This window comes from Salvelinus alpinus, chromosome 35, assembly GCF_045679555.1.
Source record: "Salvelinus alpinus chromosome 35, SLU_Salpinus.1, whole genome shotgun sequence".
Taxonomy (NCBI): Eukaryota; Metazoa; Chordata; class Actinopteri; order Salmoniformes; family Salmonidae; genus Salvelinus; species Salvelinus alpinus.
In genome coordinates this window covers 7,470,713-7,494,361 of record NC_092120.1, presented here as the reverse complement: position 1 = coordinate 7,494,361, position 23,649 = coordinate 7,470,713, and the positions used below count along the sequence as shown (strand labels likewise).

The 23,649-nt window shown below is 46.6% G+C and overlaps 1 protein-coding gene across 3 annotated transcripts in view; it reads left to right on the top strand.

Annotated features, from left to right (window-relative positions):
* LOC139564143 (oxidation resistance protein 1-like) overlaps positions 1 to 23,649 on the top strand; it is a 200,090-nt gene that overhangs the window by 93,526 nt on the left and 82,915 nt on the right. For all 3 annotated transcript variants that reach the window (XM_071383368.1, XM_071383365.1, XM_071383363.1), the window contains exon 3: positions 7,527 to 7,723. In XM_071383368.1, coding sequence (XP_071239469.1) covers positions 7,527 to 7,723 — 197 coding nt within the window. The remainder of the gene's footprint in view (positions 1 to 7,526; positions 7,724 to 23,649) is intronic.

Below are 23,649 nucleotides of genomic sequence, written 5' to 3'. Positions count from 1 at the left end.
TGGGCTCCGGGTCTTGCTGTTTCCTGTGGGGAACAAAACTGAGCTCCCGCCATTATCCCTGGGACTGAGCATGACGACGGGAGTAACCTCTCTTTCCCCCAGTCCCCTCTCTGTGTGTGCTGCCCTTCTGGCAGCTTTATGGAACTCATCCAGCTGGTGAGCAATCAGCCCCTTGATTACTCACCAACCATAATCAGCCCCAATTAGTCCTGGCCGGAGAGCCCGTCGAGACCTGGCACGTCCAGCAGAGGGAGCCATCGCCTAATGATGTAGACTCCGTCTGTCACCAGACCTCGACGGGTCTCCCCCTGGTGGCTGATCTGCTGTACGCCACACTATGCATACTATATCAAATCAATGTAAATAGTCTAGGTGTCCATTTGATGAATTGTTCAGCAGTCTTATGGCTTGGGGGTAGAAGCTAGTAAGGAGCCTTTTGGTCCTAGACTTGGCGCGCCGGTACCGCTTGACGTGTGGTAGCAGAGAGAACAGTCTATGACTTGGTGACTGGAGTCTTTGACAATTTTCGGGGCCTGCCTCTGACACCGCCTAGTATATAGGTCCTGGATGGCAGGAAGCTTGGTCCCAGTAATGTACTGGGAAATACGCACTACCCTCTGTAGCGCTTTATGGTTGGATGCCGAGCAGTTGCCATACCAGGCGGTGATGCAACCGGTCAGGATGCTCTCGATGGTGCAGCAGTATAACTTTTTGGGGACCCATGCCAAATCTTTTCAGTCTCCTGAGGGGGAAAAGGTGTTATCGTGCCCTCTTCACGACTGTCTTGGTGTGTTTGGACCATGACAGTTCATTGGTGATGTGGACATCAAGGAACTTGAAACTCTCGACCCGCTCCACTACAGCATTCGATGTGAATGGAGGCCTGTTCTGCCCTCCTTTTCCTGTAGTCCACGATCAGCTCCTTTGTCTTGCTCACATTGAGGGAGAGGTTCTTGTACTGGCACCACACTGCCAGTTCTCTGACCTCCTCCCTATAGGCGGTCTCATCGTTGTCAGTGATCAGCCACTGTTGTGTTGTCAGCAAACTTAATAATGGTGTTGAAGTCATGCTTGGCCACGCAGTCATGGGTGAACAGGGAGTAGAGGAAGGGACTAAGCACGCATTCCTGAGGGGCCCCAGTGTTGAGGATCAGATGTGTTTTTTCCTACCCTTACCACCTGGTTGTGGCCCGTCAGGAAGTCCAGGATCCTGATGCAGAGGGAGGGTCCTTAGCTTAGTGATGAGCTTTGTGGGCACTATGGTGTTGAATGCTGAGCTGTAGTCAATGAACAGGATTGTCACATAGGTGTTCCTTTTGTCCAGGTGGCAAATGGCAGTGTGGAGTGCGATTGCGTCATCTGTGGATCTGTTGGGGCGGTATGCGAATTGGAGTGGGTCTACGGTTTCCGGGAAGATGATATTGATGTGAGCCATGACCAGCCTTTCAAAGCACTTCATGGCTACCGACGTGAGTACTACGGGGCGGTAGTCATTTAGGCAGGTTACCTTTGCTTCCTTGGGCATAGGGACTATGGGGGTCTGCTTGAAACATATAGGTATTACAGACTCTGTCAGGGAGAGGTTGAAAATGTCAGTGAAGACACTTGCCAATTGGTACGCACATGCTTTGAGTACACGTTGTAGTAATCCATCTGGCCCCACGGCTTTGTGAATGTTGTCTTGCTCACATCGGCTACGGAGAGCGTGATCACACAGTTTTCCGGAACAGCTGGTGCACTCATGAATGATTCAGTGTTGCTTTCCTCGAAGCGAGCATAAAACATTTTGCTTGTCTGGTAGGCTTGCGTCACTGGGTAGCTCGCAGCTGGGTTTCCCTTTGTACTCCGTAATAGTATGTAGCAGGATTCAATCTTAGTCCTGTATTTAAACTTTTCCCTTTTGATGGTTCGTCTGTGGGCCTAGCGGGATTTCTTATAAGCGTCCGGAATAGTGTCCCGCTCCTTGAAAGCGGCAGCTCTAGCCTTTAGCTCAGTTGCCTGTAATGTTGCCTGTAATCCATGGCTTCTAGTTGGGATATGTATGTGCGGTCACTGTGGGGATGACATCTTCGGTGCACTTATTGATGAAACCGGTGACTGAGCTGATATACTCCTCAATGCCATTGGAGGAGTCCCGGAACATAGTCCAGTCTGTGCTAGCAAAACAGTCCTGTAGTGTAGCATCTACATCATCTGACCACTTCCATATTGAGCGAGTCACTTGTAATTCCTGCTTTAGTTTTTGCTTGTAAGCAGGAATCAGGAGAATAGGATTATAGGCAGATTTGCCAAATGGAGGGCGAGGGAGAGTTTTGTATGCGTCTCTATGTGTGGAGTAAAGTGGTCTAGAGTTTTCTTTTCTTCTGGTTACTCATGTGGGCATGTCACAATCATTAGTGAGGAGAAATGGCACCTTTAAGTCAGCGCAAGCCATTTCCCTTTCCCATGCAGTAGGCAGCTATCTACCTGTTTTGTTTGTAGTCTTAGTACTTTGATAAGCAAGCTGTCGATGTTCAGGGCTCATTGTTCAGACAGAATGCCACCCGCTCAGGCCTTTTGACAACAGAACTGCTGTTCTAGCATTTAGTGAGGGTTAGATGAGACTGGGAGTCTGCAGTCTGCATTCTCCCTCCATTCATTATGCAGACTTGTCCTACCCCAGAGAGATACAGCCCTGGCAATTAAGGACACTTGTACCATGTCAGATATAGAGTTTATTCATTTTCGATTTTGCATCCCAGTATTACACTTTATATACATCACAGAAGACTGACATATAACAAAACCATTTGACATACACTACCGGTCAAACGTTTTAGAACACCTACTTATTCTAGGGTTTTTCTTTATTTTTACTATTTTCTACATCGCAGAATAATAGTGAGACATCAAAATGATTAAATAACACATATGGAATCATGTATTAACCCAAAAAGCTTTAAACAAATCCAAATATATTTTATATTTGCCTTGATGACAGCTTTGCACACTCCTTTTTCTCCCCAATTTTGTTCAATTGGTAGTTATAGTCTTGTCCCACTCCTACGGACTTGGGAGAGGCGAAGGTCGAGAGCCATGCGTCCTCCGAAACACAACCCTGCCAAGCCGCACTGCTTCTTGACACATGCTCGCTTAACCCGTAAGCCTGCCTCACCAATGTGTTGGAGGAAACACCGTACAACTGGCAACCGAAGTCAGCATGCATGCGCCTGGCCCTCCACAAGGAGTCGCTAGAGCGCGATGGGACAAAGCCATCCCTGCCGGCCAAACCCTAAACTAACCCGGACGACGCTGGGCCAATTGTGCGCCGCCTCATGGGTTTCCCGGTCGCAGCCGGCTGCAACACAGCCTGGGATTGAACCTGGGTCTGTAGTGCCTGAGACCGCTGCCCCACTCTGGAGTCGGAGTTCCCAATTTTTTTATTTTATTAATTATGAAAAATATGAACATTAGGCCACTAGGTCATTTGACTGCAGGAAAGGACTATGGTAGGATAGGATAGGCCTTCGTCACAATAAATGGCCACAGAGTGTTATGGCTCTATCATGACCATTAATTCAACTTTGAGGAGAAACTATTGCATTCATATGGAGATATGCCACAGGCTGCACTATTATAGTGTGTTTGAGTTTATAATGAGTGTCTAATTGTTCAATAATAGCTAAGACAGAGGTAATTAATAGGCTGCCTATCGAGCGTGGGAGAACAGGGATACATACGGTACATATAATGACATAACAGTGTAATTGACTGAAAAATACATTTCCATTGTGTATTTCTATCCATTTCCTTTTATCACACAACAAAATAAAGTCATGAGCAATTTGAAGGTCATTCAGACAGCGATCGTTGAGTAAGGCTTGCCTGAAGTCTTAATGTCTAAGTGCTGAATCCTGCCTGATTTCCATCCCCACAAGGACACAGAACATTCAGTGTTTCCAGTAAATTAGATTTCTTTATGATGGTGTTTTTCTCTGTCAGTCACAATGCTGTTGCATAACACGGTGTAATGGGACTCATAACTGTCATATCGGCCATGTTGCTGTTATGGATGTCAAACCCAGCCAAGCCAGTACTGCAGCATATCTACATGACAAGCCTCATATACAGTTGCATAAACTACAAGTTAGTATTTTTGTTGTTTTCGTAAGCGAATGGAGTGGAGCCAAGCGGCCCCCTTTTCTCTAGCTCTAATCCCTCTTACTGGGTGTAGTGATAAGCATGTTTGACTTGGCCCACATTTCCTGTGTTGTTTCTGCCTTGCCAAACCATGTGACTCCCAGTCCCTGTAGAGTTGGATAATCTGAGTGATGCCTGTTAGGCACTGCTCTCCTCCTGGACCAAGCAGCAGAACAGCAGAGAAGGAAAACAAAATGCCCGCTTTTCATTTGCTTTCCTCCCTCCCGCCCTTCCCTCCCTTTTCTCCTTCCCTCTTTCCCCTCTTCAAATGTTTTGCTGCTCATAGATAGATAGAATCTGTTGGTGGGAGCTGGTGGCTTTGTTGACATGCTTTGCCATCTCCCTCCCCATGTGATAGGATTGAACGCCATAGGGCCACTGGTGACCAAACCGTCTCTGGCCCCAGCCCATTGGCCCGCTGAAATCTGTGATAAACCATGCCAATGCAAGCTGTAGCCAGTCAGATCAGACTGTATGTGTTGATTGAGGAGGGTGGTGGATAGTTGCTGTACACCAGTTGAAGGCTATTGAGATGCAGCCCAGTTGTCAGGGACACAGTCTTTGGAGCTTACACTAATTACCTCTGAAGAAAGAAAAAAAACTATTGTAATTATATTGTTTAATAAGATCCATCTTTATTGTTTTCTAAGCAGTGGTAGTTATCAATACAAACCAATTTGATAATATTATTCCTGTTATTTCTGTTATTGTATGGGAGGTTTTTGGCTTGGACAAGGCTTACTTTACATACCTTACTCCTGTTATTGTGGTAAACGTATCTTACCATATATGATGATTAGATGTGTTGAACAAGGCGTCACCAGCCAGGCATTGTTGTGATCCCTATGGACAGTGTTATTGTTTTGCTGGTCGGTGCCACAGACTACACTGTCCTGATTAGCGGCTGATAGTTCTGCGGATGGCACAAAATAGCTGCAGTCTGTTTACATGCACGCATGCACACACACACACACACACACACACACACACACACACACACACACACACACACACACACACACACACACACACACACACACACACACACACACACACACACACACACACACACACACACACACACACACACACACACACACACACACACACAAACAATCCAGCCAGTGAATCAGATATGGAAGGAGAACCCTCACTGATGAGGCGGTAATTATTGTTTTCTCCCAAGGGATTCTAGGATAGACATCACACACACCTACAGGTTTTCTCTTCCTGTCGGCTCTCCTCCAGAACGTTGATCACCACCAGGATGTAACTCTACCTCTCCTCTTTCATTATAGCATGTTCACATGCTGAAAACTTTACCTCAAAAACAATCATCACAAAACAAACCCTTTATTTAAGTTACACCTAGAAAAAATGTGTAGGTTTTAGAAGAATAACTACAAGGGTCCTCAGAGCTACATACTGCCCTCAAAGCTATGTCAGTATGATCGCATATGGAAATGTTTACATTTTTTCAATGTTTTCTTTAAGATAGGGCCTACTACTAGGGTTGTTGTTTATGGGACTCATAACTGCTGCTGCCAGTTAAACTTCTCTGCCTCTGTGTGTGAATGTCTCTGTCTGTTGGTGTCTCTCCTTGGATGTACTATACACAAAAGTGATTGACAGTGTTTCCATGGAGATGGTGTATATCATTACCTTGTAGAGGCTATGTCATGTTTGCTGTTGTCTGTCCTGGGAGAGGAGCTAGCGGAATGAAATGAAATGGCTGGAGCCGGAACGATTCCCTCTGAGGGAAGAAAGGAGTGCTGAGAAGAGCCTTGTGTTGCTGCTTCAGGCTACTCTGACAGGCCTTGTCTACGGGAAAGACTGACGGACTTTAGTTTACATACCATAGATAGTACTTTAGGAGTACTTTTTCATCCATTTACACTATATTCTCTAAATAATATGTGCTTACCTCATGTTTTTGATTTTCCATGCTTTATAAAGTTGATGATATAGCAACGTAGTAGGCAGGGAAATCAGTAACTGGCAGGTAAACAACATCTTCATAATCATTGTGGTGTTTTTGTTAACTCGCAGGTGCTGCATACTTATATAATGTTTGTTCTGCATGTTTGATACCTGGATTAGCTTAGTGAACTCTGTACTGAACTTAAACTAAATAAACTAGCCTGTTGTCTAAATCCTATGGTGAGACATTTAATTGGCTTTCACACTTTGGCGTAGGTTCCTTTTGATTGAGGTCAGTGTCTCATAGGATAAGGTTTAATCATGTATAGGTCATCTTATGTAAGCAAGTGACCCACTTCACTTTACAGCATCAACAGTGTTTGTGTTGTGAAATTGCTCCTGCCATTGTTTGTAGAAAGTTACCACGTCTGGGTCAAATACATAATGTCAAACACTTTCAATATTTGAGAAGTGCTTGATTTCGTTTGCCCAAACCTACAAGGGAACCAACGGATTAGTCCCAAAAGTGCAAACTCCAGTTAACACATATCATTACACTTATTATTGTAACGGCTATCGTCATATTCTTCCTCCTCCTCGGACGAGGAGAGGCGAGAAGGATCGGACCAATACGCGGAGTGGTTAGTGTTCATGATGAATGATTTAATGAAACGAAACTGAACACTGAAAATACAAAACAAATAAACGAAGTGCAGAAAACAGATACAGTACCGTGTGGTGAAAAACACCAACACGGAAACAATCACCCACAAACAAACAGTGAGAACAGCCTACCTTAATATGGTTCTCAATCAGAGGAAACGTCAAACACCTGCCCCTAATTGAGAACCATATCAGGCAACACATTTAACCCAACATAGAAACACATAACATAGACTACCCACCCAGCTCACGTCCTGACCAACTAAACAAAGTTAAACAGAGGAAAATAAGGTCAGGAACGTGACAATTATCTATTTGATGTTTGATGTTTGGCAGCATATCTCGTTCAGAATAGTGTCCAATTCATATTCCTGTTATAATATTGTTGTGTTTTATTATAAAACAATAAAATATTGTTGAAATGGTTTGTTAAATTGAATTGTTAATGATGACCTTATTAAGTTATTGATCTCTCCTCCAATTAATCATAGCCAGAGTATGGAATATGCCACACCGTGAATGTGTTGCGTTCACTCTACATCATTATCAATAGCTGCTGTGCTGACTGCTGACATAACATAATATGATGAACTGTTTTGTTATTGGCATCAATGTCTATGTACTGTATCTTTTGACACATTTGCCCTTGAATTTACATGGTCATATTCCCCATTTCCTGTTGCATGACCATGTTGTTACTGAATATGTGGTGTTATTTGTTATGACTGACTCCATATTTCCTGTTGTTGTTTTGTTTTGAACAGACTGAAGAAGAAATCCCAGTCAGTGGATATTGCCACTCAAGGATTCTCCCCTACCCTGGTGCCAGCCTCACCGATCAACAAGACTGAACCACCTGTTACCAAGACAACCACGTTGGGGGTGCAGCAAAACAATGCAACCAATTCCCAGAGAATCTGCAGTCCACGGTGCAGCGAGCTGAAACGCGGCTATACCATCGGTAAATGAAAAGTGCTAGAATTCTGACCTGCCCATCTGTGTGGTCCATGTTCAATGTTCCTCCATTTGACTTTCCTCTGGGACACGAGTCTGTGGCAGGAAGGGAAGGGATGTTGGAGGGTGTGTGTGTGTGTGTGTGTGTGTGTGCACGTGTGTGTGTGTGTGCACATGTGTAGGTGTGCACGTGTGTAGGTGCATTGTAAGGCGACTGACTGATTGAACCTCAAGATGGCCTCATTGCCTCAATTTTTTGGGAGTAAGGGTTGGTGCTTGCGGCAGCTACAAGCTACTTTATATTTGTGTGGGAATATATTTAGCTATTGTCAGAGGTGTAGTAATAACACTTGAGGAAGCACACTTTCTGAGTTGTTAAAATGAGTTTGGGGAGTTCATAATGTAATTCTGTGCACACACTATCTCTGAATCATTCTGCCTCTGAAATGTGATTGCTCATTGACTTCGCTACTTTTGTTAGCTAGCTTCAAGGATGGACAGAGTACTGCACAAAGTGTTCTGCATGTGTCAGACTTTTAATTAATCATTTGGTTTAACCTTGTACACACACACCTCGTACATCTTAACCCGCGGTTAATAGAGAGAGGATTGGCTGTTGAATCAAACTGACACCAATGGCAAAGTAGGAGTGCAATGTAAGTCGGTCAGTTGGTCAGTCAGGACTGATGAATGGTGAAGGGAATCAGCTCAGTTTGATGGAAGAAGGTCCATTAATGACCAGACAGTCTCAGCAGGCCTGTGGGGGTGATATAACAACTACACTCTCCAGTCTTCAATAATAATTTACCCAATTCTGTAGCTGTGAAATAACCATATACCGTGTTTGTGTTCTCTGTAACTGGCTAAGTTATTCTGAAAGAATTGTGTACAGGTTAATGTTCCCCAGAACACCGTATGTCTACAGCAGTTTTCCTTCATTTAGCCTTTACCTATTTCATTTGTAATATATAATAAGTTGTGTCAACAAGGCTGTTTCCCAGTGGTCTCTTGCCTCATGCCTCACAACCGCATGCCTTAGCAGCAGTGTTGGGAGTTACGCGTTTCAAAAGTAACACGTAACGTAATCGGGTTACTTTTATGAGTAACTGAGTAAAGTAACATGTTACTTTTTCAAATTGGGTAATATTGTTACAGTTACTTTGTCAAACAACGCCTGCGTTACTTTCAGAATCATATCTCTACCGGGACGGGTGTTTCCATGATCGGATCTTGACTTGTTTCCTCATTAAGTTCTCGAGTGAGTGGAGAAAGGCTGTTTGGAGAAATGTCATGACAGCTGCTGTCCATAGAAATGTATAGAGGGCACACCTCTGATCTTTGCCATTGATCGCTTCTTTGATAGCAAAGCCAATAGAGGGCTTTCCTGTCTAGTGGCAAGTGTGCCCTCTATACATCCCTATTGGTTTGTGTTTGTGCACTCTATAACCAGAACTGGCGGCTTGAGAGAAAGATTTTGAATGAAAAGATAAGAAATCTGTACAGATGTTTGGTTTTGTCAGAGGCTAGGTGATGTGGGTAAGGCGGAGTCAGGCGCAGGACACAGAGATGAGTAATAATAGTAACTTTACTCAAAAATAATCTTCCAACAAGGAGAACGAAAATCCAGAATCACATAAACAATAAACACGTACAAAACCATGATGGCTCCAGAGGGTTAAATAGGGAAATAATTCAAACGTAATGGGAACCAGGTGTGTACAATACAGACGGAACAAATGGAAAAAGAAATGTAGATCGGTGGAGGCTAGAAAGCCGGTGACGTCGACCACCGAGCGCCGCCCGAACAAGGAGAGGCACCAACTTCGGTGGAAGTCGTGACAGGTTTACAGTATACTGTAGATGGATATTTAAGCAGCTCATATATAGCGCAACACTTGTAGTATAGCACTGGAAAGCAACGCCACAGATAAAACTGGTGATCAAACCTGAGCTTCTAGCCTATCCTTGGAAGAGCACGCGCAGCTCGCCTTGCCCCCCCCTCCCCCCGACAGTCAAACAAACTGTGAGATTGTGAGATTTGTTTAATGAAAGTAACACAATGTAATATAACTAGTATTATAACCTGGGTGGTTTGAGCCCTGAATGCTGATTGGCTGACAGCCATGGTATATCAGACTGTACAGCCGTGGCCAGAAGTTTTGAGAATGACACAAATATAAATTTTCACAAAGTCTGCTGCCTCAGTTTGTATGAATGCAATTTGCATATACTCCAGAATGTTATGAAGAGTGATCAGATGAATTGCAATTAATTCCAAAGTCCCTCTTTGCCATGGAAATTAACTGAACCCCCAAAAAACATTTCCACTGCATTTCAGCCCTGCCACAAAAGGACCAGCTGACATCATGTCAGTGATTCTCTCGTTAACACAGGTGTGAGTGACGAGGACAAGGCTGGAGATCACTCTGTCATGCTGATTGAGTTTGAATAACAGACTGGAAGCTTCAAAAGGAGAGTGGTGCTTGGAATCATTGTTCTTCCTCTGTCATCTATGGTTAGCTGCAAACAAACATGTGCCGTTGTCATTTCGTTGCACAAAAGGGCTTCACAGGCAATGATATTGCTGCCAGTAAGATTGCACCTAAATCAGCCATTTATCCGATCATCAAGAACTTCAAGGAGAGCGGTTCAATTGTTGTGAAGAAGGCTTCAGGGCGCCCAAGAAAGTCCAGCAAGCGCCAGGACGTCTCCTAAAGTTGATTCAGCTGCAGGGTCGGGGCACCACCAGTACAGAGCTTGCTCAGGAATGGCAGCAGGCAGGTGTGAGTGCATCTGCACGCACAGTGAGGCGGAGACTTTTGGACGGTGACCTGGTGTCAAGAAAGGCAGCAAAGAAGCCACTTAATTCCAGGAAAAACATCAGGGACAGACTGATGTTCTGCAAAAAGTACAGGGATTGGACTGCTGAGGACTGGGGTAAAGTCATTATCTCTGATGAATCTACTTTCCGATTGTTTGGGGCATCCGGAAAAAAGCTTGTTCGGAGAAGACAAGGTGAGCGCTACCATCAGTCCTGTGTCATGCCAACAGTAAAGCATCCTGAGACCATTCATGTGTGGGGTTGCTTCTCAGCCAAGGGAGTGGGCTCACTCACAATCTTGCCTAAGAACACAGCCATGAATAAAGAATGGTACCAACACATCCTCTGAGAACAACTTCCGAGAACACATCCTCTGAGAACAACAATGCCTTTTCCAGTATGATGGAGCACCTTGCTATAAGGCAAAAGTGATAACTAAGTGGCTCGGGGAACAAAACATCGATATTTTGGGTCCATGGCCAGGAAACTCCCCAGACCTTAATCCCATTGAGAACTTGTGGTCAATCCTCAAGAGGCGGGTGGACAAACAAAACCCCACAAATTCTGACAAACTCCAAGCATTGATTATGCAAGAATGGGTTGCCATCAGTCAGGATGTGGCCCAGAAGTTAATTGACAGCATGCCAGGGCGGATTGCAAAAAAAGGGTCAACACTACAAATATTGACTCTTTGCATCAACTTCATGTAATTGTCAATAAAAGCCTTTGACACTTATGAAATGCTTGTAATTATACTTCAGTATTCCATAGTAACATCTGACAAAAATATTTAAAGACACTGAAGCAGTGGAAATTAATATTTGTGTCATTCTCAAAACTTTTGGCCACGACTGTATACCACAGGTATGACACAATATAGATTTTTACTGCTCTAATTACATTGGTAACCAGTTTATAATAGCAATAAGGCACCTCGGGGGTTTGTGATATATGGCCAATATACCACGGCTAAGGGCTGTGTCAAGTAACTCCGCCTTGCGTCGTGCATAAGAACAGCCATTGGCCATATACCACACCTCCTCGGGCCTTATTGCTTAAATATAACGCTTTACTTTCCACACAAAGTAATATTGTAAAATAACATGTTACTTTTGTTTACTTTTCAAATAACTAATCCCAACACTGCTTAACAGCAGGGTTAAATCATGCTTAATGTAAAAGAATGCTAAGAGCTCTTTGTGAATTTATTGTGTCCTGTCCTTTGAGCTTATGTGGTTAATTATCAATGTAAATGAATACAGTTGAAATCCCTGCTACAGTGTAAGTGCTCTGCTAGTGGAGTAGTGAGGGTATGGATGTTAAGAGTGTGAATAGTGTGTGGGTCCTTTATTGGCTTTTTTAATAATATTTCATACATCTACATCTACATGTCAATAAATATAAAGACAGTTAGCTAGTTAGCTAATTGTAATAGTTAGTTAGCTAGTTGGCGCTAACACGATTTGGTTCTAGGTTGCGACATTAGGCCTATATAATGGGTAATTAACTAGACATTGACTAGTGATGGTCCCTCATTCTAAACCCCTATCTTGATGTGCTTTATAATCCACCCTTCAGGCTAAAGCAACATATCCAGCCAGCCCATTTGGATCATATCATGCTAATTTATTCTAATAGGAGAATAAATAATAATGTAGCCTAGGGGGACATGACAGCTTTTTGTGCTGTCTGTCTGTGACAGAACCTACCTCCTGACAGAGCTGTCATTACACCATCAATACGTTTTAATAACCGCACAATCAATGAGCCTCCAACCAGGTTCAACGCTTGAATTTCCACCGATATTCTGAGATGAGGGAGGCGACAGTGGCACTGATTACGCCCCAAATGAAACCCTGTTCCTTACATACTAAACGATGTCTATGGGCCCTGGTCAAAAGTAGTGCACTATATAGGGAATAGGGTGCCATTTGGAGTGCAGACACTGAAGGATCTGGCTGAGTAGGAGTTGTAACCACCTGGAAGTACCTGGAAGGGTGCACAGCCTTAAGAGTCTGTCAGTGGGAAGCTGGAGCTAATGGCTTCTGAGAGGGTTATTCACCTTGTCCTTTTGTACAGTAGCTCTCCTTTCTCTCTTTCTCTCTCTCTCTCTTTCTCTCTCCGTCGGTCTGACTCGTTATTCCCTAATGTATTAGCTGTGTCTCTGACCCATGGGGTTTGTTGTGGGAATCTGTCTCAAGGATGGTAGAGGCAACAGATTTGTGCGTTGCTCCAACCTTGGCCACAGTGTGAGGTGAGATGTATTATCACAGTACAGCACTGCTGTTTGACTGATCTCTGTGGACACATAGACTACAGAGATAGAGAGGACGGCGGTGCATGCTAACACAAATATTCTGGTCTGACCGAGTGAGCAGACTGACTATTATTAGGGCTGACCTGGGTGGCCAGTCATTCTGGGGAGACGGAGTCACAAGGCCCTCTCTAAAGGGTCTGACATTTCTTTGTGTGTGCGTGAGTGTGTGCATGTGTCTGTGTGCATGTGTGTGTGTGTGTGTGTGTCAGGTTGCGATTTGGCTGCTACTGTTAAATGGAACAATGTCATGATTTCTGCTATCTTTAAATTCCCATCTATCAATTCTACTTGTAATTCATTTCAGGCCTGTTTTGGCAGCCTTACCCTTATGAAGTCAAGGTGAAGACGCACACTGGTCCAGGTTGTGGACCAGAAAGGTCACAATGATAACACACCTTCCATCCTTCCACTGCTCTGTTGTTGTGTGCTATATAGGGAACACAGTGCCATTTGGGACACATCCATGATGTCTTACCCAGTAGGACCATCAGTAGGATCATCAGTAGACCATCAGTAGGGCCATCAGTAAGACCATCAGTAGGACCATCAGTAGGACCATCAGTAGGACCATCAGTAGACCATCAGTAGGGCCATCAGTAAGACCATCAGTAGGACCATCAGTAGGACCATCAGTAGGACCATCAGTAGACCATCAGTAGGGCCATCAGTAAGACCATCAGTAAGACCATCAGTAGGACCATCAGTAGGACCATCAGTAGACCATCAGTAGACCATCAGTAAGACCATCAGTAAGACCATCAGTAGACCATCAGTAGGGCCATCAGTAAGACCATCAGTAAGACCATCAGTAGGACCATCAGTAGGACCATCAGTAAGACCATCAGTAAGACCATCAGTAGGACCATCAGTAGGACCATCAGTAAGACCATCAGTAGGACCATCAGTAGGACCATCAGTAGGGCCATCAGTAGGACCATCAGTAGCACCATCAGTAGGACCATCAGTAGACCATCAGTAGACCATCAGTAAGACCATCAGTAAGACCATCAGTAGGACCATCAGTAGGACCATCAGTAGGGCCATCAGTAAGACCATCAGTAAGACCATCAGTAGGACCATCAGTAGGACCATTAGTAGGACCATCAGTAGGACCATCAGTAGGACCAGTATGGCCCATGAGGGAGGAAAGGTCAAAACTCTGATTCATAGCTCTACGTTATGTGATGACCTGAGGTTCTCTCTGACCAGCCATGTGTTGATATTTACTTACTGTGGACTTGCTGTGGCAGGGTGGTTGTGATTCCCTTATGGTTTAGCTGTAGCAGGGTGGTTGTGATTCCCCTATGGTTTAGCTGTAGCAGGGTGGTTGTGATTCCCTTATGGTTTAGCTGTAGCAGGGTGGTTGTGATTCCCTTATGGTTTAGCTGTAGCGGGGTGGTTGTGATTCCCTTATGGTTTAGCTGTAGCAGGGTGGTTGTGATTCCCTTATGGTTTAGCTGTAGCAGGGTGGTTGTGATTCCCCTATGGTTTAGCTGTAGCAGGGTGGTTGTGATTCCCTTATGGTTTAGCTGTAGCAGGGTGGTTGTGATTCCCTTATGGTTTAGCTGTAGCAGGGTGGTTGTGATTCCCTTATGGTTTAGCTGTAGCAGGGTGGTTGTGATTCCCTTATGGTTTAGCTGTAGCAGGGTGGTTGTGATTCCCTTATGGTTTAGCTGTAGCAGGGTGGTTGTGATTCCCCTATGGTTTAGCTGTAGCAGGGTGGTTGTGATTTCCCTATGGTTTAGCTGTAGCAGGGTGGTTGTGATTCCCTTATGGTTTAGCTGTAGCAGGGTGGTTGTGATTCCCTTATGGTTTAGCTGTAGCAGGGTGGTTGTGATTTCCCTATGGTTTAGCTGTAGCAGGGTGGTTGTGATTCCCTTATGGTTTAGCTGTAGCAGGGTGGTTGTGATTCCCTTATGGTTTAGCTGTAGCAGGGTGGTTGTGATTCCCTTATGGTTTAGCTGTAGCAGGGTGGTTGTGATTCCCTTATGGTTTAGCTGTAGCAGGGTGGTTGTGATTCCCTTATGGTTTAGCTGTAGCAGGGTGGTTGTGATTCCCTTATGGTTTAGCTGTAGCAGGGTGGTTGTGATTCCCTTATGGTTTAGCTGTAGCAGGGTGGTTGTGATTCCCCTATGGTTTAGCTGTAGCAGGGTGGTTGTGATTCCCTTATGGTTTAGCTGTAGCAGGGTGGTTGTGATTCCCTTATGGTTTAGCTATAGCAGGGTGGTTGTGATTCCCTTATGGTTTAGCTGTAGCAGGGTGGTTGTGATTCCCTTATGGTTTAGCTGTAGCAGGGTGGTTGTGATTCCCTTATGGTTTAGCTGTAGCAGGGTGGTTGTGATTCCCTTATGGTTTAGCTGTAGCAGGGTGGTTGTGATTCCCTTATGGTTTAGCTGTAGCAGGGTGGTTGTGATTCCCTTATGGTTTAGCTGTAGCAGGGTGGTTGTGAATCCCTTATGGTTTAGCTGTAGCAGGGTGGTTGTGATTCCCTTATGGTTTAGCTGTAGCAGGGTGGTTGTGATTCCCTTATGGTTTAGCTGTAGCAGGGTGGTTGTGATTCCCTTATGGTTTAGCTGTAGCAGGGTGGTTGTGATTCCCTTATGGTTTAGCTGTAGCAGGGTGGTTGTGATTTCCCTATGGTTTAGCTGTAGCAGGGTGGTTGTGATTCCCTTATGGTTTAGCTATAGCAGGGTGGTTGTGATTCCCTTATGGTTTAGCTGTAGCAGGGTGGTTGTGATTCCCTTATGGTTTAGCTGTAGCAGGGTGGTTGTGATTCCCTTATGGTTTAGCTGTAGCAGGGTGGTTGTGATTCCCTTATGGTTTAGCTGTAGCAGGGTGGTTGTGATTCCCTTATGGTTTAGCTGTAGCAGGGTGGTTGTGATTCCCTTATGGTTTAGCTGTAGCAGGGTGGTTGTGATTCCCTTATGGTTTAGCTGTAGCAGGGTGGTTGTGATTCCCTTATGGTTTAGCTGTAGCAGGGTGGTTGTGATTTCCCTATGGTTTAGCTGTAGCAGGGTGGTTGTGATTCCCTTATGGTTTAGCTATAGCAGGGTGGTTGTGATTCCCTTATGGTTTAGCTGTAGCAGGGTGGTTGTGATTCCCTTATGGTTTAGCTGTAGCAGGGTGGTTGTGATTCCCTTATGGTTTAGCTGTAGCTGGGTGGTTGTGATTCCCTTATGGTTTAGCTATAGCAGGGTGGTTGTGATTCCCTTATGGTTTAGCTGTAGCAGGGTGGTTGTGATTCCCTTATGGTTTAGCTGTAGCAGGGTGGTTGTGATTCCCTTATGGTTTAGCTGTAGCAGGGTGGTTGTGATTCCCTTATGGTTTAGCTGTAGCAGGGTGGTTGTGATTCCCTTATGGTTTAGCTGTAGCAGGGTGGTTGTGATTCCCTTATGGTTTAGCTGTAGCAGGGTGGTTGTGATTCCCTTATGGTTTAGCTGTAGCAGGGTGGTTGTGATTCCCTTATGGTTTAGCTGTAGCAGGGTGGTTGTGATTCCCCTATGGTTTAGCTGTAGCAGGGTGGTTGTGATTCCCTTATGGTTTAGCTGTAGCAGGGTGGTTGTGATTCCCTTATGGTTTAGCTGTAGCAGGGTGGTTGTGATTCCCTTATGGTTTAGCTGTAGCAGGGTGGTTGTGATTCCCTTATGGTTTAGCTGTAGCAGGGTGGTTGTGATTCCCTTATGGTTTAGCTGTAGCAGGGTGGTTGTGATTCCCTTATGGTTTAGCTGTAGCAGGGTGGTTGTGATTCCCTTATGGTTTAGCTGTAGCAGGGTGGTTGTGAATCCCTTATGGTTTAGCTGTAGCAGGGTGGTTGTGATTTCCCTATGGTTTAGCTGTAGCAGGGTGGTTGTGATTCCCTTATGGTTTAGCTATAGCAGGGTGGTTGTGATTTCCTTATGGTTTAGCTGTAGCAGGGTGGTTGTGATTCCCTTATGGTTTAGCTGTAGCAGGGTGGTTGTGATTCCCTTATGGTTTAGCTGTAGCAGGGTGGTTGTGATTCCCTTATGGTTTAGCTGTAGCAGGGTGGTTGTGATTCCCCTATGGTTTAGCTGTAGCAGGGTGGTTGTGATTCCCTTATGGTTTAGCTGTAGCAAGGGCCAGCAGTGTGTGGGAGTGGCCCCTGGCCTATAGAGCCCCATGCATTTTGGCAGTACAGCAGTATAGCCGGCCCCATGCAGCCCACTCTCCGTGCTAGCTGGTCATACCAGCAGAGCCTCTTCTGTGTGTTGAGATAACAGCCAGCCTGGCTGAGGCTGAGGCTGGTCACATAGCATCAGGGAGCTTAGGCCTCAAATCCAGCCCTGGTGGGGAGTCAGTGGAGCCTCTCACGGAGACCTGTTTCTGTGTAACCCTGTCTGTGTCCTGCCTCCCCTAAAGCCTTTCCTACCTACTGTAACTAACCCCCCCAGAACCTCCACCACCCCAGCTCTGCGCCACACAGCCATGTGGCCCAACAATGTGATCCTACGTCAGGCGGAGTCCTGGAGGCTCTTCCCCACCCCAGGACAAGTCCTGGGTTTAAGGCAGACTGCAGGAAGGTAATCCTGTATAAGAACCCTCCATCGTTAAGCCTCTCAGAGCAGGGCAGGACTCTCCACATGACACCCTGGTATGGTCAGCCACAGTGTTTGCCTGATGATAAGAAATACCCACAGGAGACAGGACACAGAAAGACATTGTAACGTTTTGCTGGGTGCATCACATTGGGTTTTTGCTTTCCAAAAAATCAACAATCCAAAATCGTTTTTGTTTTGTTTCCCTCAGGTAACATTGCCTGAACAGCCCAGAGAGTGCTTGAAATGTAATGTCCTTTGTTATGGTGCAAAATCAATGTTTTATTATTCTGTCTGTTGTTTGTTATTATGTTCCCCACCATGCTGATTAATTGCCTCCCTTCCCCAGTGTCTGTCTGTCTGTCTGCCCCCCAGTGTCTGTCTGTCTGTCTGTCTGCCCCCAGTGTCTGTCTGTCTGTCTGTCTGCCCCCCAGTGTCTGTCTGTCTGTCTGTCTGTCTGTCTGCCCCCCAGTATCTGTCTGTCTGCCCCCCAGTATCTGTCTGTCTGCCCCCCCAGTGTCTGTCTGTCTGTCTGCCCCCCCAGTGTCTGTCTGTCTGCCCCCCAGTTTCTGTCTGTCTGCCCCCCCCCCCCCAGTTTCTGTCTGTCTGCCCCCCAGTTTCTGTCTGTCTATCTGTCTGCCCCCCAGTGTCTGTATGTCTGCCCCCCCCCAGTGTCTGTCTGTCTGTCAGCCCCCTAGTGTGTGTCTGACTGTCTGCCCTCCAGTGTCTGTCTGCCTGCCTGTCTGTCTGTCTTCCCCCCAGTGTCTGTCTGTCTGTCTGTCTGTCTGCCCCCAGTGTCTGTCTGTCTGTCTGTCTGCCCCCCAGTGTCTGTCTGTCTGTCTGTCTGCCCCCCAGTATCTGTCTGTCTGCCCCCCAGTATCTGTCTGTCTGCCCCCCCAGTGTCTGTCTGTCTGCCCCCCAGTTTCTGTCTGTCTGCCCCCCAGTTTCTGTCTGTCTGTCTGCCCCCCAGTGTCTGTATGTCTGCCCCCCCCCCCCCAGTGTCTGTCTGTCTGTCAGCCCCCTAGTGTGTGTCTGACTGTCTGCCCTCCAGTGTCTGTCTGCCTGCCTGTCTGTCTGTCTTCCCCCCAGTGTCTGTCTGTCTGTCTGTCTGTCTGCCCCCTAGTGTCTGTCTGCCCCCAGTGTGTGTCTCTGTCTGTCCCTGAGTGCATGTCTGTCTGTCTCCCCCCCAGTGTCTGTCTGCTCCCCAGTGTGTGTGTGTCTGTCTATCTGCCCCCCAGTGTATGTTTGTCTGTCTGCCCCCCCAGCATGTGTCTGTCTGTCTGTCTTCCCCCCAGTGTCTGTTTGCCCTCCAGTGTCTGTTTGCCCCTCTGTGTCTGTCTGTCTGTCTGTCTGTCTGTCTGTCTGTCTGTCTGTCTGTCTGTCTGTCTGTCTCACCGGTGTATGTTTGTCTATCTGCCCCCAGCATGTGTCTGTCTATCTGTCTGCCCCCCAGTGTCTGTCTGTCTGCCCCCCAGTGTCTTTCTGTCTGCCCCCCAGTGTCTGTCTGTCTGTCTCTCAGTGTCTGTCTGTCTGTCTGTCTCTCAGTGTCTGTCTGCACCCCAGCCTTTGTCTGTCTGTCTGCCCCCCAGTGTCTGTCTGTCTGCCCCCCAGTGTCTGTCTGTCTGCCCTCCAGTGCATTTCTGTCAGACAGAGTTAGTGTTCCAGACCGTGTCTGAAATGACACCCTATATAATGCACTACTTTTGACCTGAGTCCAGGATGCAATATATAGGGAATATGGTGACATTTCGGACGCAGCCCCAATAAGGCAGCAGGAAGTCTCAGATGTTTAATTGTGCCCATTTAAAGTAATGAGGTAAAGCAAAAAATTACAAGTAAAGTTATGACCATGCTTGGAAGCATTTTTTTCAAAGGTTAATGGTATGCTTTACTCATCCCCTGGGAGACGTGGGCTAGGTTGGATGATAACATTTAACATTTACATTTAAGTCATTTAGCAGACGCTCTTATCCAGAGCGACTTACAAATTGGTGCATTCACCTTATGATATCCAGTGGAACAACCACTTTACAATAGTGCATCTAACTCTTTTAAGGGGGGGGGTTAGAAGGATTACTTTATCCTATCCTAGGTATTCCTTAAAGAGGTGGGGTTTCAGGTGTCTCCGGAAGGTGGTGATTGACTCCGCTGACCTGGCGTCGTGAGGGAGTTTGTTCCACCATTGGGGTGCCAGAGCAGCGAACAGTTTTGACTGGGCTGAGCGGGAACTGTACTTCCTCAGAGGTAGGGAGGCGAGCAGGCCAGAGGTGGATGAACGCAGTGCCCTTGTTTGGGTGTAGGGCCTGATCAGAGCCTGAAGGTACGGAGGTGCCGTTCCCCTCACAGCTCCGTAGGCAAGCACCATGGTCTTGTAGCGGATGCGAGCTTCAACTGGAAGCCAGTGGAGAGAGCGGAGGAGCGGGGTGACGTGAGAGAACTTGGGAAAGTTGAACACCAGACGGGCTGCGGCGTTCTGGATGAGTTGTAGGGGTTTAATGGCACAGGCAGGGAGCCCAGCCAACAGCGAGTTGCAGTAATCCAGACGGGAGATGACAAGTGCCTGGATTAGGACCTGCGCCGCTTCCTGCGTGAGGCAGGGTCGTACTCTGCGAATGTTGTAGAGCATGAACCTACAGGAACGGGTCACCGCCTTGATGTTAGTTGAGAACGACAGGGTGTTGTCCAGGATCACGCCAAGGTTCTTAGCACTCTGGGAGGAGGACACAATGGAGTTGTCAACCGTGATGGCGAGATCATGGAACGGGCAGTCCTTCCCCGGGAGGAAGAGCAGCTCCGTCTTGCCGAGGTTCAGCTTGAGGTGGTGATCCGTCATCCACACTGATATGTCTGCCAGACATGCAGAGATGCGATTCACCACCTGGTTATCAGAGGGGGGAAAGGAGAAGATTAATTGTGTGTCGTCTGCATAGCAATGATAGGAGAGACCATGTGAGGATATGACAGAGCCAAGTGACTTGGTGTATAGCGAGAATAGGAGAGGGCCTAGAACAGAGCCCTGGGGGACACCAGTGGTGAGAGCACGTGGTGCGGAGACAGATTCTCGCCACGCCACCTGGTAGGAGCGACCTGTCAGGTAGGACGCAATCCAAGCGTGGGCCGCGCCGGAGATGCCCAGCTCGGAGAGGGTGGAGAGGAGGATCTGATGGTTCACAGTATCAAAGGCAGCCGATAGGTCTAGAAGGATGAGAGCAGAGGAGAGAGAGTTAGCTTTAGCAGTGCGGAGCGCCTCCGTGACACAGAGAAGAGCAGTCTCAGTTGAATGACTAGTCTTGAAACCTGACTGATTTGGATCAAGAAGGTCATTCTGAGAGAGATAGCAGGAGAGCTGGCCAAGGACGGCACGTTCAAGAGTTTTGGAGAGAAAAGAAAGAAGGGATACTGGTCTGTAGTTGTTGACATCGGAGGGATCGAGTGTAGGTTTTTTCAGAAGGGGTGCAACTCTCGCTCTCTTGAAGACGGAAGGGACGTAGCCAGCGGTCAAGGATGAGTTGATGAGCGAGGTGAGGTAAGGGAGAAGGTCTCCGGAAATGGTCTGGAGAAGAGAGGAGGGGATAGGGTCAAGCGGGCAGGTTGTTGGGCGGCCGGCCGTCACAAGACGCGAGATTTCATCTGGAGAGAGAGGGAGAAAGAGGTCAAAGCACAGGGTAGGGCAGTGTGAGCAGAACCAGCGGTGTCGTTTGACTTAGCAAACGAGGATCGGATGTCGTCGACCTTCTTTTCAAAATGGTTGACGAAGTCATCAGCAGAGAGGGAGGAGGGGGGAGGAGGGGGAGGAGGATTCAGGAGGGAGGAGAAGGTGGCAAAGAGCTTCCTAGGGTTAGAGGCAGATGCTTGGAATTTAGAGTGGTAGAAATTGGCTTTAGCAGCAGAGACAGAAGAGGAGAATGTAGAGAGGAGGGAGTGAAAGGATGCCAGGTCCGCAGGGAGGCGAGTTTTCCTCCATTTCCGCTCGGCTGCCCGGAGCCCTGTTCTGTGAGCTCGCAATGAGTCGTCGAGCCACGGAGCAGGAGGGGAGGACCGAGCCGGCCTGGAGGATAGGGGACATAGAGAGTCAAAGGATGCAGAAAGGGAGGAGAGGAGGGTTGAGGAGGCAGAATCAGGAGATAGGTTGGAGAAGGTTTGAGCAGAGGGAAGAGATGATAGGATGGAAGAGGAGAGAGTAGCGGGGGAGAGAGAGCGAAGGTTGGGACGGCGCGATACCATCCGAGTAGGGGCAGTGTGGGAAGTGTTGGATGAGAGCGAGAGGGAAAAGGATACAAGGTAGTGGTCGGAGACTTGGAGGGGAGTTGCAATGAGATTAGTGGAAGAACAGCATCTAGTAAAGATGAGGTCAAGCGTATTGCCTGCCTTGTGAGTAGGGGGGGAAGGTGAGAGGGTGAGGTCAAAAGAGGAGAGGAGTGGAAAGAAGGAGGCAGAGAGGAATGAGTCAAAGGTAGACGTGGGGAGGTTAAAGTCACCCAGAACTGTGAGAGGTGAGCCATCCTCAGGAAAGGAACTTATCAGGGCGTCAAGCTCATTGATGAACTCTCCAAGGGAACCTGGAGGGCGATAAATGATAAGGATGTTAAGCTTGAAAGGGCTGGTAACTGTGACAGCATGGAATTCAAAGGAGGCGATAGACAGATGGGTCAGGGGAGAAAGAGAGAATGTCCACTTGGGAGAGATGAGGATCCCAGTGCCACCACCCCGCTGACCAGAAGCTCTCGGGGTGTGCGAGAACACGTGGGCAGACGAGGAGAGAGCAGTAGGAGTAGCAGTGTTATCAGTGGTAATCCATGTTTCCGTCAGTGCCAAGAAGTCGAGGGACTGGAGGGAAGCATAGGCTGAGATGAACTCTGCCTTGTTGGCCGCAGATCGGCAGTTCCAGAGGCTGCCTGAGACCTGGAACTCCACGTGGGTCGTGCGCGCTGGGACCACCAGGTTAGAGTAGCAGCGGCCACGCGGTGTGAAGCGTTTGTATGGTCTGTGCAGAGAGGAGAGAACAGGGATAGACAGACACATAGTTGACAGGCTACAGAAGAGGCTACGCTAATGCAAAGGAGATTGGAATGACAAGTGGACTACACGTCTCGAATGTTCAGAAAGTTAAGCTTACGTTGCAAAAAATCTTATTGACTAAAATGATATAGTACTGCTGGCTGGTGAAATAGGCTAGCTAGCAGTGGCTGCGTTGTTGACTTTGTTTGAAAGTGTAGCTGGCTAGGTAACCTCTAACTGGCTAGGTAACCTCGACAATTACTCTAGACTACACAATTATCTTGGATACAAAGACGGCTATGTAGCCAGCTAAGATCAAACAAATCAAACTGTTGTACTGTAATGAAATGAAATGTAATACTACCTGTAATACTACCTGTGGAGCAAAGCGGAATGCAACTACTCGCTCCAAACCAAACCGGAAGTGCGTATCGTAGAGGGAGAGGCAATAGAAGTGTTGTTTCTTGTATTATTGTCTTTTGTGTCTTTAGAGGACTGCTTCACCTTAATGTCCCCTTTCCCTTTTCTTCTGTCCTTATTTTGTCCCACTTTGTCCCTTCTTTGTCCCTTCTTCTCTTCTGCCAACTAGACACTCCTTGTTAGCTAGCTAGCTTCTTTTAGGAATGTCCCTAGCAACTGCCTAGCAACAGGTAAACAACTTAGCTAGCTAAGAAAACGGTATAATTTTATGAAAAATTGTTACTTTTTCAAAAGCCTTTCTTCTTTGTTTGCTGCTTGTTTGGTCTCCTATTCAGTTTGCAGTTTTCTTTTGATTTTTTTTTCGATGTACTTTACTCTAAAAAAACATTTAAATTTCAATATTTGTAGGAGCTCATCTTTTCAGCTGCTGCTGCTTAATTTGGAACTCCGGAACACTGATAACTTGGTTATAAGGCTGAATGTCACCTCTGTTTTCTGGGTTTGGAGCTTTGAATTTTCTTAGTCATTGCATATTATTCTCTTTGTGGATGTAGTGCTCTCTCAACCCTTCTCCCTCTCTCTTTCCCTCTCTCTGTCTCTTTCTCTCTTTCTCTCTAGTAGTCTCTCTCTCTCTCCACATCCCTTCACCCACACTGCATTCATTAACCGTCTGAATTATTAAGAGGCATATCTCACGGTAGCAAAGATTTAGTGACCAGGTGGGTCACAGCTATCCATTACACCAGCCATGCTTCCATTGTCCTACAAGGCTAATTAAATCAGACGTTGTAGCTCTTGGTTTTATCAATCTAAACAATAAACAG